Genomic DNA, 17,199 nt, shown 5'->3' on the forward strand with positions numbered 1-17,199 from the left:
TTTAGCATGTCAAATAGTATTGGCCTAATTTGAATTATTTTAATAAGGTTTATTGTAATGACCATTGGGCGGGGGACTAATTAGGGTAATTAGTCAAATAATTAAAGGGCATAAATCGAGGGTCGAAGGGGACCAATGACAGGCCATCAGGTGTTGCAGTGAGATGGGAGAAATTAGATTAGATGAGGTCTTCCTGGACCTATCATCTATTAAAGAACTTCTGTTTTTGAGTTGTATTAAAGGACACATGAATAAGTTGATGTATATTAATCCAACTCCTCTGTTCCGCCCTGCAGAGATGACCTGGTGCAGGTGGGGGTCGGGCCCGCTAACAACACTCTGACAGTGAGGACCATCAACGTGGGCCTCACTCTTCTTGCAGTGTGGGACAGTGAGAACGTGGGTGTGGCGGACTACGTTCCACTTCCTGTGGAGCACGCCATCCACCCAGAAGAGGCCCACAGGCTGGTGGTGGGGGACGTGGTCTGCTTCACCGCCCAGATCTCCAGCCCTGAAGGTGAGACTGCTACATGTCCTTTATGCAGCAAATGTTTAAAGGGGACCTATTATGCAAAATCCACTTTTTCATGTATTTTCTACATAAACACGTGTCCCCTCTGTGTAAAGAGATTCTGAAAGTTTCAGGAAAAAAGATTCTCTCTTTTTCTCCTGATCCATTTATATAAAAACCTGAATCTCCTCCTACAGCACCTTTGTGTTCTTTTTAACCAAATATCTCTCAGAGGGGCGTGGGGAGTGGCTCCTTATTTTCATCTAAAGTAACAGACAGAGAATCAGCACTTTTGGAACAGGGCTAAAACAGAGGGGATTATGGGATGCTGCAATGCATGATCTGTTTGGTGTTTGGAGCCAAACACTTCAGAGACATGTTTTGTATATATTATGAGACCTATAATATATTGATGAAAAACAGTATAATAGGGGACCTTTTAAAGCAGGGGTGGGGAACCTCCGGCCCCCGGGCCGTATACGGCCCGCGAGACCATTTGGTACGGCCCTCGAGGTAATTTATAAACACACGCAAAAAAGAAAAAAATTAAAGAAATCAAGACCGCAAAAAAATTAAACAAGCAAGTGCCTGTTTTTCCTGGCCACGGTCAGGGTCCTTGAACACAACACGAGCCTAACGTGTCATCACGTGGTATATGTCTCGTCTGACGGGTGCAGTTCTGACGGAGAGCACCGGAACTCCGCTCCGGCACTTCCAAAAATGGCAGTACCCATAAGGAGCCAAACACATGCCGCAGTTTTTGCGTGGCTGTGTCTTTAGTTGAAAGCCCAGTGGCGATCTGTTCATCTGTCATACTGATCATACAGTCAATAACTTTGTTGTTATTAGTGCGAATGCTGTGCCACAGCATTCCACTATAGTACTTCAAAACTTTATTCTTCCCCTTATTAGTGCGAATGCTGTGCCACAGCATTCCACTATAGTACTTCAATTTCTTTATTCTTCCCCTTATTAGTGCGAATGCTGTGCCACAGCATTCCACTATAGTTCTTCGAATCTTTATTCTTCCCCTTATTAGTGCGAATGCTGTTTACAGCATTCCACTATAGTTCTTCAAATCTTTATTAGTGCGAATGCTGTTTACAGCATTCCACTATAGTTCTTCGAATCTTTATTCTTCCCCTTATTATTATTATTATTATTATTATTTCAGCCAATACTTTAGCACTGCATAACTTCAGCTTATTTTCAGCTACAGAAACCATTCAAATATTAAACTATTCAGCCTGTTCAGGAATCGATGGGAAACCTTCAACTTTTTAAAAATATTTTATACTTTTTGAAATATTCAGCTTTTTAAACTCTTTTTTTAAACATTGAAGTCAATGGGAGATGCCTTCAAATCCTCTTTTCCTACATTTTGCGCCAAATGCTACTCCTTCCACATACTTTCAGCTAGACACTTCATTCCAACTTTCAAATGATCACAAGACCTTCAGCTATTCAAAATAGATTTTTATTTTTGATATCTTTTACACTTTTTGAGATAATTAACTTTGTTTGGAGCTTGGTAAAGAGGCTTTCTTCAGATTTTAACATTAGTGTGGATGGAGCAGCTCGTTAAGTCTAGAGTGCTTTGATCTCAAAACAAAGTGGAGGGGTGCTTCAAATTCTCCCCCAAAAATGTTTTAAACTTGCCATAATTCCCAAACCCTACACTCCTCAGACATATTTTGTCATGAAAAACGTAGGAAAACCTCTCCTAGGTTGGAAAATGAAAAAAAATTAAGAAGAAATATTAAACAAAATGCCTCTTGAGGGCATGAAGAGACAAAAAGTCCACCTAGCTCCCAATTGATTCCCATGTTAAATCTTTCCGGAACTTTCTTCAGAACAGAGAGAAGTACACTTTAGACAAACTGCTCCCATCTCCACATTTTACACACAAAACCAAAAAAAACAACATATATCAGTTCATTGGGGTTCCCTGATGCTCACGGTCTGGTATTTTTTTATAGGAGCCATAGTTTTTGAACAGTTGGCAAAATTGTCAGATATACTCCTCAATGCATTCTAATGGGCAGTTGGTTGTCATGGTGTTGATTGGAGCCACGCACACACCTGAGTGACATCATCTAATCAGAACAGACACCATGGAAACCTTTGATCTCTGGGTTGACACACACAGGTGTTTGTAAACATTCATTCACTACTACTTACATTTAATATCTTTATTTAACTCCTTGAGCCTAATTTCAGCTGCAGGAACCATTCAAATATCAAACTATTCAGCCTTTTCAGCACATGATGGGACACTTTCAACTTTTTCAAAATATGTTATACTTTTTAAAACATTCAGCTTTTTAAAGTCTTTTTTTTAACATGGAAGTCATTGCAATGCATTTGAGCTGTAACATCTCTCTCTCTCTCTCTCTCTCTCTCAGACAGACAGACACACTCTCTCTCTCTCTCTCACTCACACACACACACACACACACACACACACACACTCTCTCCCTCTCTCTCACAGACACATCAAGAGAAGAGAGGGCGATCAAGAGAAGTGAGAGAGGGTGATAGAAGAGTGATAGGGTGATCAAGAGAAGAGAGAGGGCGATCAAGAGAGAGAGAGAGGGCGATCAAGAGAAGAGAGGAGAGGGCGATCAAGAGAAGAGAGAGGGCGATCAAGAAGAGAGAGAGAGGGCGATCAAGAGAAGAGAGAGAGAGGGCGATCAAGAGAAGAGAGAGGGCGATCAAGAGGAGAGAGAGAGGGCGATCAAGAGGAGAGAGAGAGGGCCATCAAGAGGAGAGAGAGGGCCATCAAGAGAAGAGAGAGAGGGCCATCAAGAGGAAAGAGAGAGGGCGATCAAGAGAAGAGAGAGAGAGGGCGATCAAGAGGAGAGGGCGATCAAGAGGAGAGGGCGAGCAAGAGAAGAGAGAGAGAAGAGAGAGAGGGCGATCAAGAGAAGAGAGAGGGCGATCAAGAGAAGAGAGAGAGGGCGAGCAAGAGAAGAGAGAAAGAGGGCGATCAAGAGAAGAGAGAGAGGGCGATAGAAGATTGAGAGGGCGATCAAGAGAAGAGAGAGGGCGTTCAAGAAAGAGAGAGGGCGATCAAGAGAAGAGAGAGAGGGCGAGCAAGAGAAGAGAGAAAGAGGGCGATCAAGAGAAGAGAGAGAGGGCGATAGAAGATTGAGAGGGTGATCAAGAGAAGAGAGAGGGCGATCAAGAGAAGAGAGAGAGTAATGTAACCTCCTAATGTAATGTATAACTACTATGAAAATGTTCAAAAAGTGCTCAAACTTCACATGTGTGCTAACAGTCCAGCCGTGAAGACATCTACGGGACAGTTTTGAGATTTCTTCAAATGCCGTTGCCATGGCAACACAATGCTCACCATGAAACACGGTTTTCTCATAACTTCAGTGAAAATGATCGAAATGGCCCAAAACTTCACAGGTTTGGTAACGATGCAGCCATCAACACATCTAAGCGTATTATGGGGTGTCATCAAATGCCGTTGCCATGGCGACAGATAATTCACCAAAGTTAGTTCAAAAGTTTGCAGTTCAAATATTCTGCTGCTTTCCCAAGCCTTTTTACTTTCTTTTCTCATCTTAATACAAATTCATTCACTACTACTTACATCTGATATTTAACTCCTTCAGCCTATTTTCAGCTGCAGAAACCATTCAACTATTACATTATTCAGCTATTTCATTACATCAAGGCTATACATGTTTTTTTAAACCTTTTCTTTTAAATATTAAGCTTTTTCTGCATTTTTGTAGCTAAAAGCAGCTACCATTCAGCTAATAACATATTCAGCTTTTTCAGCTAAATTCAGCCACAAATGTTCACAGTTTACAGCATTCGCACGCATTTTCTGCAGGAAATGCATTTTCTAGTTATTTCAGCCAATACTTTGGCACTCCATAACTTCAGCTTACTTTCAGCTACAGAAACCATTCAAATATTAAACTATTCAGCCTGTTCAGGAATCGATGGGAAACCTTCAACTTTTTAAAAATATTTTATACTTTTTGAAATATTCAGCTTTTTAAACTCTTTTTTTAACATTGAAGTCAATGGGAGATGCCTTCAAATCCTCTTTTCCTACACCTTGCGCCAAATGCTACTCCTTCCACATACTTTCAGCTAGACACTTCATTCCAACTTTCAAATGATCACAACACCTTCAGCTATTCAAACTTGACTTTTATTTTTGATATCTTTTACACTTCTTGAGATAATTAACTTTGTTTGGAGCTTGGTAAAGAGGCTTTCTTCAGATTTTAACATTAGTGTGGATGGAACAGCTCGTTAAGTCTAGAGTGCTTTGATCTCAAAACAGAGTGCAGCAGTGCTCCCCAAAAAATGTTTTAAACTTGCCATAATTCCCAAACCCTACACTCCTCAGACATATTTTTTCATGAAAAACGTAGGAAAACCTCTCCTAGGTTGGAAAATTAAAAAAAATTAAGAAGAAATATTAAACAAAATGCCTCTTGAGGGCATGAAGAGACAAAAAGTCCACCTAGCTCCCAATTGATTCCCATGTTAAATCTTTCCGGAACTTTCTTCAGAACAGAGAGAAGTACACTTTAGACAAACTGCTCGCATCTCCACATTTTACACACAAAACCAAAAAAAAACAACATATATCAGTTCATTGGGGTTCCCTGATGCTCACGGTCTGGTAATTTTTTGATAGGAGCCATGTTTTTTTAACAGGTGGCAAAATTGTCAGATACAAACCTCAATGCATTCTTAATGGGACTCAGTGCTGCAGTGGGTAAATTGTCATAAGTCGTCACCATGGTAACCTTTCATCTCTGGGTTTACACACACAGGTGTTTGTAAACATTCACCACTACCTCTCTCTCTCACACACACACACACACACACAGACAGACAGACTCTCTCTCTCTCTCACACACACACACTCCCTCTCTCTCACAGACACATCAAGAGAAGAGAGGGCGATCAAGAGAAGTGAGAGGGCAATCAAGAGAAGAGAGAGAGAGGGCAATCAAGAGAAGAGAGAGAGAGGGCAATCAAGAGAAGAGAGAGAGGGCGATCAAGAGGAGAGAGAGAGGGCGATCAAGAGGAGAGAGAGATGGCGATCAAGAGGAGAGAGAGAGCGATCAAGAGGAGAGAGAGAAGGCGATCAAGAGGAGAGAGAGGGCGATCAAGAGGAGAGAGAGAGGGCGATCAAGAGAAGAGAGAGAAAGGGCGATCAAGAGGAGAGAAAGAGGGCGAGCAAGAGAAGAGAGAGGGCGATCAAGAGAAGAGAGAGAGAGGGCGATCAAGAGAAGAGAGAGAGGGCGATCAAGAGAAGAGAGAGAGGGCGATCAAGAGAAGAGAGAGAGGGCGATCAAGAGGAGAGAGAGAGGGCGATCAAGAGAAGAGAGAGAGAGGGCGATCAAGAGGAGAGAGAGAGAGGGCGATCAAGAGGAGAGAGAGAGAGGGCGATCAAGAGAAGAGAGAGAGGGCGATCAAGAGGAGAGAAAGAGGGCGATCAAGAGAAGAGAGAGAGGGCGATGAAGAGGAGAGGGCGATCAAGAGAAGAGAGAGAGGGCGATCAAGAGAAGAGAGAGAGGGCGATCAAGAGAAGAGAGAGAGAGGGTGATCAAGAGAAGAGAGAGGGCGATCAAGAGAAGAGAGAGAGAGGGCGATCAAGAGAAGAGAGAGAGGGCGATCAAGAGAAGAGAGAGAGGGCGATCAAGAGGAGAGAGAGAGGGCGATCAAGAGGAGAGAGAGTGGGCGATCAATAGGAGAGAGAGAGGGCGATCAAGAGAGAGAGAGGAGAGGGCGATCAAGAGGAGAGAGAGGGCGATCAAGAGGAGAGAGAGAGGGCGATCAAGAGGAGAGAATGGGCGATCAATAGGAGAGAGAGTGGGCGATCAAGAGGAGAGAGAGAGGGCGATCAAGAGGAGAGAGGGCGATCAAGAGAGAGAGGGCGAGCAAGAGAAGAGAGAGAGAAGAGAGAGAGGGCGATCAAGAGAAGAGAGAGAGGGCGATAGAAGATTGAGAGGGTGATCAAGAGAAGAGAGAGGGCGATCAAGAGAAGAGAGAGAGTAATGTAACCTCCTAATGTAATGTATAACTACTATGAACATTTTCAAAAAGTGCTCAAACTTCATATGTGTGCTAACAGTCCAGCCGTGAAGACATCTACGGGACAGTTTTGAGATTTCTTCAAATGCCGTTGCCATGGCAACACAATGCTCACCATGAAACACGGTTTTCTCATAACTTCAGTGAAAATGCTCGAAATGGCCCAAAACTTCACAGGTTTGGTAACGATGCAGCCATCAACACATCTAAGCGTATTATGGGGTGTCATCAAATGCCGTTGCCATGGCGACAGATAATTCACCATCAAGTTAGTTCAAAAGTTTGTAGTTCAAATATTCTGCTGCTTTCCCAAGCCTTTTTACTTTCTTTTCTCATCTTAATACAAATTCCTTCACTAGAAGAAGAATAGGGAGGGATGAAACCCTCTTTAATGGTCACACATGCAGAGCACACAGCACACACAGTGAAATTTGGCCTCTGCTTTTAACCCATCCTAGTACAAGGAGTCTAGTACTAGGAGCAGTGGGCAGCTATTGTACAGCGCCCGGGGAGCAATGGGAGTGGGGGGGAAGGGGGGTGTCCGGTGCCTTGCTCAAGGGCACCACGGCAGGGCAGGAGGTGAACTGGGACCTCTCCAAGTAGAAGTCCACACTCCATATTTAGGTCTGGTCGGGGACTTGAACCAGCAACCCTACGGCTCCCAGTCCAAGCCCCTACTGACTGAGCCACTGCCGGACTACTACTTACATCTGATATTTAACTCCTTCAGCCTATTTTCAGCTGCAGAAACCATTCAACTATTACATTATTCAGCTATTTCAGGACATCAAGGCTATACATGTTTGTTTAAACCTTTTCTTTTAAATATTAAGCTTTTTCTCCATTTTTGTAGCTAAAAGCAGCTACCATTCAGCTAATAACATTCAGCTTTTTCTGCATTTTCAGCTAAATTCAGCCACAAATGTTCACAGTTTACAGCATTCGCACGCATTTTCTGCAGGAAATGCATTTTCTAGTTAGCATCTGGTTAGCTAGCTATGCTAACGAATATAAGAAGCTTTTTCTCCAACCAGTGAGGTAGAGGCACATCTTTATATGATCATTACAGTTATAAAAAAATAAGAGAATAAAGTAAACGGGTATAAAATACTATATGACAGTAAAAAAAAGTTGTTATTAATAAACAAGAATACGGTTTAAAAGGGGAGTGATTTGTAAAATATCCATAAAGAAAAATAAATCTGCTTACAGTTCTGTTTCATATGGATGTTGAGAGATGTATCCATAGATCTCCTAATGTTGCTCTCAAAGTGCACCAGATTGATGCTTTTAACGTCAACATTTTTTTTTAAAATCTTCCCGGGGGAGCACGCCCCCGGAACCCCCCCCCACTTAAATCATGTCCACATGGATAGGAAACTAAATACTTTTTGCACATCTTGTGTCCATATCTTTCTGTTTTGGTGGTCATGCCACAACTGTGCACGTGCATGCATACGTAAGTCATGGAAAGATATCTGGATTAAGAGGTTGCTTTTTCTTTGCACAGCATGAAAGAAAGGCCAAATGAATGGGCTGTGATTTTAGTATTTTTAAGCAGAGGTCAATAATTTGTACGGCCCTCGGAGGATGTTGAAAAAATTGAAATGGCCCTTGAGAGGAAAAAGGTTCCCCACTCCTGTTTTTAAAGAATCATTAAAATAACAGCTTTCAACCAAAATAACAAAGATAAAACATTGGGAAATGTAATATTGAGTTCTGGCACTCTAAAGATATCAGCCTACTTAATTGAATTATCCATCTTTATGTAGTTGACTTGTATTTTGTTTCATATCTGGATAAATGGATTTGGAAATGGAAAAAAACACACTGTCTTCCCTTCTCTGCAGGTGGTCATGGTACATGGAGCTCCTCGGCCAATGGCGTTCTTCAGGTGGATCCTAAAAGTGGTGCAGCAGTAGCCAGAGACTCTGGGACTGTCACTGTGTACTACGAGATGCCTGGTGTTTTGAAAACATACAGAGAGGTATGTTCTCTATTGGCAGTAAGGAGCCGCAGTGCTTCACTGACTGACTGTGTTTCCCTTTTTTAGTCACGACTGTGATGAATGAGCTACAAGCAATCATTTCTAATTATGCAAACAGCACACCTCTCTGGGTCCTCTATTCCTACTCTCGACATCTCTATTCTACAAATATTTTTCATCGGCTCCACCAGTGCATTATCCTGTATCTATTCAGCAATACATCATGGAGACAATGAAAGTACAACAGATGTGCAGTATATCCCTCATCACCTTTTCGTACCACATTGTTTCTGTCTAATGTCTGTGCATGACATTATCGCTGTGGAGATTCTCAAACATGGTGGAGAGAGATAAGGATTAATTGTCTCTCTCAGAGTGTCACCATACTCCATCCAGTCTGATCGTGATCTGAATGTCAGCTGCTGTTTTGTATGAATATTTCCTATTAGCAGAAGAGAATTGGTGCAAGGTAATTTATCTCAAACCAAAAAGGCGTCACAAGCCAAATGTACTAAGTGAAGATGTCTTTTATCAGTGTGAGAGGAGACGTTGACAGAAGCAGCAGTAATGTTATATTAAACACTCAGCTGTGTTATAATTAGTTTTGTTTCACTGTCTGGTGTGATTGATGTAAACAATTTGTTTTGGATGGAAATTGCAATGTGGTTATTCGAGGCACTCGTCTTAGGATTTAATGGCTGTTTTCTTTCTCTGTATTTTCTGTAGATAGTAGTAGAAGCATCCACCAGGACAGCTGCTGTGGCGCAGGCTACACCTGTCAGGATCGGCAAGGAAACAAAGATCCTGCTCACAACCAGAGGGAGAGGAAACAACCTCATTGGTACTGAACTCACTCCGTTTTAAATTCATTGCTATCGGGATGTTAAGAGCATTCCATGGAATATAACAAAAAGTGTTTCTGAAATAAATGACATACCCCACCTTTAAGTTACTTGGTAAATATGAAGCTACAGACCGTTAGCTTACATTACCTTTTTACTGGCTTTTCTCCAACTCCTCTTAAACTTGCTCTCTTACGTAGAAAAAAAAGTGCCAATTTGACAAATTGCTGTTTTAATGATTGTAGACTATTTTGCAATGGTGATCGGTAATTTTCAAGGGTCTGACGCATAACCCAACAAAAAACACAAATTGTAGTTTTCACACTTTTTGTACAGATGAAACCAACAAGATAGAAATGTTTAATAAGAGGGATACAGGGGGGTTGAAGGAGGGTTTTGTTAGCTTTGGACAGAGACAGGCTAGTTGCTTCTGCCGGTTTCTGCTTATGGCTACAGCTTCACGTTTGACGGACAATTGAGTGATGTCAATCTTTTTATTGAACTCTCGCACTGTCAAAAGTCCCTTTTCTCATTTGTAACTGCCTTGCTGAAAACATAACGGTTTGAAAAATAGATCAGAGTCCTTAATGTTTATATTATAGTTTGATTTATTAACAACGTCTGTTATTAAGCACACAGGTTTTGTATCTAATGCCAGTGTTCTCCTCCATGCAGGCACCTGTTCCCCGGCCCAGGCAGAAGCTATTTCTCAGCTGAAGCCTGAGACCTCTGTCAGCTGCCACCTGAGCTTCAGCAGTGATGTTATTGACTTCTCTGCTAATGATGTCTTCAAAACACACACCAGCTTCGACTCCAGCATTGGTAAGGCTTTTCTGACCACAAATCACGTCCATGGTCAAAGCAGCAGAAAGCCTTTCATATTCATACAAAAACTGTGAGCAGTTACAAAGCCTTTGAGAAAATGTAATCATTTTTATTTTATTCAGACACAGAACATGTGGGTGTCTTTGGAGGATCCAACCCTTTGTCTTTGATTGGTGTCTGTCCTTTTACATTTAGATACATTTGTAAAGGTTTTTATTGAAAGCGACCTCCAAGCATCTCAACTGTCAATACTGAGATAGATTTGTTTGACATTCACCCTGCTTTTTTCTAAGTTAAACTTTTCAAAGAATTCGTTTATTCTAAATCATACCTAGGCATACCTTTTTTTAATGCGAACGCTATGCAAGATCTGCCAGGAAGACACTATTTACAGGGGCGTAATCAATATCTGCATTTCCCATGGAATGAGTTTAGCAGGGACTGTAATAAAAGGTGTCCAGGTGATGTATTGAACTGACAAGACTCCCTTTTACTTGAAAGCCCCGGTCTAATTGTGTTTGGGACTTCGCTGCAGTTGTTGGCTGATCTCTGAGGGGATCGCTGTGTGTATACAAGGCTGTATTCACTCAGCTGAATCCCACTGAGGTCCTAATGGGAGCAAGTGATGTGAAATGACCCTCTTTGACAGTTTCAGACATTAGACCCGAGCGGGGATATAAACTGCTTTTTTACGTGTCTTGCCCCTTTTTGACACCACATTGACACAAGGGACCACCTACTCTGACATGCATAGTATTTCCTCCTGTCCCAAATGCACACATTGGTAGTTAGAGGAGCTCTATACAGAATCCAAAGCATATATATGATTTAAGGGTTGCTTCCACACGGTTTTCAAAATGGGAACCAGAGGGAGGGTGTTTTTGTGACAATGTGACAATGCGACAATTCCATGGGTCAGGACTGCATTTCAGCATTACCCACCAGGCAATTAGTAATTAGTGATTAGTGTCAGTGGGACACACACACACACACACACATACACATACACATACACATATATATATATACTACAGTACATTGAACATTACAGTCAATGCATTGCATGAGCACCTGGCCTGGATACCAAAACACAGTCCCAGAAGCTCAAACACGGGGAAGGTGACATTCTCTGCTCTGTACATTACTCCACTATTTATTTACAAAGCTAATGTGTGTGTGCTGCTATATTAATTTTCTGCTGTCTGTAGAACTTTTAAGCCTGAACCAGTTTTCACCTTTTTATTCTTGCCCCAGGCTCCTATACATGTTCCATAACCTTGCAGCCAATGACGGAACAGCAGAGCCGTGTGCTCAGCATGTCCATGACCGACCTGCTGGTGGGGGCCGGCCTGGAGGGCGGGGCCTCCTCTGGGGAGCGGGTCAGCGCCCGGCTGCCCATCGAGCCCGGCCTCTACGTCGACCAGACCGAACTGCTGCTCTCCAACCTGCACCCATCAGCGGAGCTCACCGTCTACGGCCCCACGGCTGCCCTGTCCAACATGGAGGTCAGTAGAACTTGCTGTAAAATGTGCCATTGTTACTTTTGTATGTGTAGTATGACCCTTTTATTTATTTTTATTTTATTTTTTAGAACTTTATTATTTTAGTTTCAGACAATAATACAGTGCAATATATCTTTCAGTCACATTCAAATGTTTAGTTTTTCCAGCTGTATCAATACAATCCTGAATAGGTTTCAAGTATTAGACAACCAGTAACAGAGTACCACTCCAGGGCTAAAAAAAATTAAAAAATCTAATAAAGATAGCCTAGCTTATAAAAAAAATAAATAACAAATAATAGTAAACAAACAAAAATAATAATGATGGAGAGAGAATACAAGTGACATACAAGAGTGTTAACAATTCTTACTGTATTACTAGATGCATTACAGGGGCCCATCGCCTCATAAATGTATTTTTCTGTAGGCGTAATAAATATGCTATTTGCTCCATGTGGTGGATAGTATGACCCTTTTTAGAACAAAGTATGTATATAAGTAACTCGTCTGCACACTTTTAGGTGGTGTCTTCCTCTCCCAACATTGCTGTCCAAGACATTGAAGTACATCAGGGCTTCCCCAGTTTCTCGAAGTACACCATCAGCGCTGTGGACCCTCAGGCAGCGGTCTCTGCCTCCATTTCCATAAGCAGCCCCTCCTGCGGCCCCACGATCGTCATCCCAGTCACTCTGATTCACGTGGCTGATCACAACGCTGCCAAGCTAGGTCTGATATCCTTTCAGTGCAAATGACAACACACTGTGCCTCAAGCCACAATCTCATGTTGCTCTAAATAGACTGCATGTGTAAGGTCACAGGGAAGGAAGCATGGCTGTCACCTATATTCATAGAACATTTGAAATATCAATCTAAGTCATTTCAATCCATGTAGCCTCATCCAAAGATAATTGCTGACACTGTTGGATTCATTTCTGCTGCCTTAATGTGTGACAAGCTAATGTTACAATAAGTTATTAGCATTTTACAACACCAGCAATACAGCCTTACTGGACCATCTATAGTTTTAATTTCTAACTCTACATCACAATACTTCTTAGGTTGTTAGTTGTCTTGTTTGTTCAGCATTGCTTTATATGTTGTCCTCATTTTACATAAGCAAAGATATTAACAGTAGCCTCATTCACTGAGGACTACAGGGCATCCTCTTGGCATCTTAGGAAAGTCCCAGCTGGAGTACAAGTCACGGCCTGTTGCACTTATATTATACAGAGAAGAAGTTAACCTTAGAGCAGATGATTACAGAAACATTTAAATATTCCCCATGCACCCTTGTTTGTTGATTAGTAGTATTTGTATTATCTTTAAAACATAGGCACACAGCATATTTTCTCCTACGTATTCAGATTTCACTGCCACTGTTACGAGCATCATTATCCTTCAGTGCCATAGCGACGATTTGTTAGTGTGTCACATGTTCTCAGCGCTCTGGAGGAGGTTTTGACAGTCTGTTCGCCCAATCCTCCGCTCTCTCACAGCAGCTGCTACTCCAGTTGTGGACTTCGAGGGGAGCCACTCCCTGCACAGCTTCATAAACTCCTACCAGATGATGTTCTTCACCCTGTTCGCTCTGCTGGCCGGTACCGCCATCATCATCATCGGTGGGTCGCCTCATCACTGTGGGAAATGCTATTCTTGTACAACTGTGGTAGTTGGAAGCACAGTAATACTATCATAGTTTATGAATACCTGGAAAACCTTTTGTATGATAATAAGGTGTTCGCTTTAGCATGTACTGTTCTCATTTTCATCTTTATCGTTACTTAGGTTTTTAGGTTTATCTGACTTGAGTGAACAAAGCCTTTGAGATTTAACTTTTAACTGTCATGTATTATTGATCTATATCTTTTGAAATTGTTTTTTTTTATACTTCTTATTATAAGAATGGCAGCTAAACCAATTGCTGCAATTACCTATATATTTATATTTACTGTAATTCCTTTTGTACACACCTGAAAATGAACACCTCTAACAGTGCAAGCTCTATTGGATCGGGTTGAATTCAAACATGAAGTATTGTCCCAACATGACAAGTGTGTGTTCATCAGTGGTGGCAACAATTTGAAGCACCTCAAGCTGTGAGGAAATGGTGTGATTCCCTATAGATTTGCTGATACTAAGCTCTTCAAACACTAGGATGATGTGTTTTTAAAATGTGTTTTTATTCCCTTTAGTTCTTCACACGCTGTTCAGCCCGAGGGAACCAGCTTATCACCATGCTTTCATCCAGAGGACACCACCTATTTCCGGTAGGACACTATCACTGTGACACTTCCCCACTACATCTATCAAGCAAATAATGACTAAAGCAAACATTCAAAGGGTTATACCTAAATGTATAACATCTCTCTTTGGGTTGAAGCAGCAATACAATCGTTTGTTTAACCTCCATATTGGTGACGCCACTGCTGTAAAACTCTACTGAGAATTCATTAGAAAAGGTAGAAGAGGTGTCTGACAGCATCCACGACACTTTTCTGTCAGTCAAAATAGATTTTTTTGATGAAATGCCACCTCTCCCGTTGTAAATTGAGGCTCATTTGGATGTAATACCGAGCCAAGAAAAGCATTGTGTCAGTCCCCAAGTCTTCAATTTAATGTGAATGACTCTACCGGTGTTTGATATCACAATTTATAGCCTGTTATCTGGCTGCTGCCGCATTTTAGGGAGAGATCTAGACATGGTACCAATACAAATTAGGCTGTACATTTGTGATTTCCTTTAAACCAAGTGGTATTTCATTTTAAAATTCTGCCATATTTGAAGGACCTTGACTGCTAGCAACTGATTTACTCCACTTATACATTTTTGTTATATTCTGCAATTGATGCGATATTTACTCCGTGCTATATTTGGCCTTCTTTCAGGTTTAGACTCTCCAACAGTGAATTCCTTTAACCGCACGATACCGAGGATGGACCCAAACAGCAGCCCCAGGTCGCGTCTTTATTCTCCAGACTACAAGTCCTGATAAAGCTTTCTGTCTGGTCTCTTTTCTTTAAACACCACAGGCCATTAATACATTTTCAATGTGCCTCTGTCCCTCAGTAACAAATGCTGCGGGATGCGAGTGCAGAATCTCAGTTTCGTCATTTCTTAGTACAGATGCTTAAAAAGAAACTCAATTTTCAGAATAGCAGTTCAGTTAAGAGCTGCAAGACTAAAACAGCGCTGTTTTTCTTTGTGTGTACGTTTTTGTGTTGAAACAGATATATGTGTGTCTTTTTTGTGGTTTGCATCTGATATAGCTTTTGTTACAAAACCGTCCCATGTTCAACTGACATCTTTTCATGTGTGCTTTAAAAAACAACCACTAGATTGTGCTTTAAATTAGGCTTTGTTTTTGCTTACCCCTTACTTGTCTGCGACTTATTTGACATGTGAAATGTACTAGCTCAGGAGGAACCTAATTCTTGTGTGACAGAAAGCGAACTTTAACTTGAAAACATTTGATTTTATGAGCAGGACGTTGTTTTGTTTAAGCTAATACATTTTTGTGAAAATGCCGTCCACTGAAACCGTCCTATTTAAAGGTGATGAACCCCTTAAATGTGCATAATTCCTACTGGAAAATGTTAGAATTATTTCTGTTCTGGGCATTTTACTTCATTATTCAACATTACTGAGGTTTTGAGCCATAATGCATGCAGCTCCTGTGTAATTTATTAATGTGAAACAGTTTAGCAATGTCCTCATTCAGTTTTTATCCCGGTGTTGCTTTAGTGCAGAAGCAATCAAATGTGACCTGGTGTCATGTAATGTTCAGCTTGTTTTTGCGCCACCACATTTCGGGAGGAGTTTAATGTAGCACTGTCGAATTGACGAGACATGGACGAGTGTGAGTTTGTTTTAAATGAGATATTTTTGTATACATTTTGAACTAAAATGCTGATAAGCAATCGTATTTATGTTAGCTAGTGAAACTCAGTGTTACTGTAAGAGGAGTATGTGTGAGGATCAAATGGCTTCAGTTCTGTTTTTGTGTTGCCTTACAATCATATCTGAAAAGCTTTCAGCACATAATACAGACAAGTGTGTTTGCTTGTGTGAAAACGCTCTTACCTTTTGCTAATTAAAGTTTGTACTTTTCACGTTCAGCATCGATCTGGTTATTATTCATCAAAGACGTCATCTATACAACTATTTTGCATGAAACATTTACAAAATAAACAGACTAATGGAAACCATCTTTCCACAACAGAATAATAAATTATAAAGTCCTACAGACAGCATATTTTCTGTTCTGAATAACTACAAATACAGACACATGTAGATGAAGTCTGGACTAAAAACTATAGCTCTTTCTCCACTAACAAAACCGATTCTGTCACCTATCGCTACAAATTAGATTTCTGCATCACCCGTTTCATTTATCTGGTCATTAAATTCTTCCTATCCTCTTCAATATTTCATCAAGACATTTTTTTTTGGGATGTTTCTTCATTTTCCCCCTAGTTTATTGCGTATAACTGAAAAAAATGTCTTCTCAGCAAAGGTGGTTCAACAGGGTTATTTTTCAAACTAATTTGCTGCAGCAGAAGAAATAAAATATGTAATGCAAGGAAAGCACTGCACAATATGTAAATATAAAGTTCCTCTTCATGGGAAACAGGTAATTCTGTATATTAACAATGGCTGAGATCCTTTTTATGCCAAAGCCTGTAGACTCTCCACAGTCTGATGTGATAAACACAGAGCGGATTAGGAGGCTGTCGGTCTCTCTGTCTCCCTGAGGATGTGTAAAGGTCTGTGACATCTGATCAAATATCTCCCATCTGTCTGTGACGCTGCTCTGGACGGTCCCAGTCACCTAGCTCATTGGTATGCCCTCTGCAGCCGCCTGCATGTCAGCAAATGCTCCACGATCTCCAGCAGGTAAGCACAATGTGCACCACAGAATTATTTGTGAAGCAGCAGGATTTATCGTCTGCAACCGTCTGAAACGTTCATATGAGTTTTGTTAACATTTTTGTTATTTATTCTAGGGTCGTAGTTATTCATGGGTGCACATTATTTTATTATAGTGCAGATTGTTCTGTTTTAAGAATAATCAATCAGTTTCCAATTTGTGAAAAGCAGAATATGACCACCACATTTATCAGGGCCTGTGTTGAAATGCTTGTTTTCATCCGACCATAAGTCTAAAATCTATACATATTTGTTTCATGATAATATATAGCAAACAAGAGCAGAACATCTTCACATTTAAGAATCTGAACCAGCGTATTTGGCATTTTTGCTTAAAATGTTACAGATATAGTTCATTAATTTTTAATACAGTGTTATTAGTCAAGGCTAAACACTGTAAAAAGTATGTTTACAGACACATAAAACCAACAAACTTGCTCTGCTGCACATGAAAAAATTATTCTGACTGGGACACGCACAGCAGCTGCTTAAGTCTTTGCATTATTTCCCACATGCTCTTTATTTCTC

The 17,199-nt window shown here is 40.9% G+C and overlaps 1 protein-coding gene across 2 annotated transcripts in view; it reads left to right on the forward strand.

Moving 5' to 3' along the window:
• Nucleotides 1-15,860, forward strand: part of nup210 (nucleoporin 210) — a 35,593-nt gene extending 19,733 nt beyond the window's left edge. The window contains exons 32-40 of one of the 2 annotated variants that reach the window (XM_034126489.1): nt 297-517; nt 8,440-8,576; nt 9,303-9,417; nt 10,094-10,240; nt 11,498-11,748; nt 12,266-12,470; nt 13,241-13,363; nt 13,937-14,011; nt 14,631-15,860. In XM_034126489.1, the coding sequence (XP_033982380.1) occupies nt 297-517; nt 8,440-8,576; nt 9,303-9,417; nt 10,094-10,240; nt 11,498-11,748; nt 12,266-12,470; nt 13,241-13,363; nt 13,937-14,011; nt 14,631-14,734 (1,378 nt within the window). In that variant the 3' untranslated portion in view covers nt 14,735-15,860. The remainder of the gene's footprint in view (nt 1-296; nt 518-8,439; nt 8,577-9,302; nt 9,418-10,093; nt 10,241-11,497; nt 11,749-12,265; nt 12,471-13,240; nt 13,364-13,936; nt 14,012-14,630) is intronic. The other variant, XM_034126491.1, reaches the window with a different exon arrangement.
• The last annotated feature ends 1,339 nt before the right edge of the window (nt 15,861-17,199 follow it).

Source organism: Trematomus bernacchii, unplaced genomic scaffold, assembly GCF_902827165.1.
Source record: "Trematomus bernacchii unplaced genomic scaffold, fTreBer1.1, whole genome shotgun sequence".
Classification (NCBI taxonomy): domain Eukaryota; kingdom Metazoa; phylum Chordata; class Actinopteri; order Perciformes; family Nototheniidae; genus Trematomus; species Trematomus bernacchii.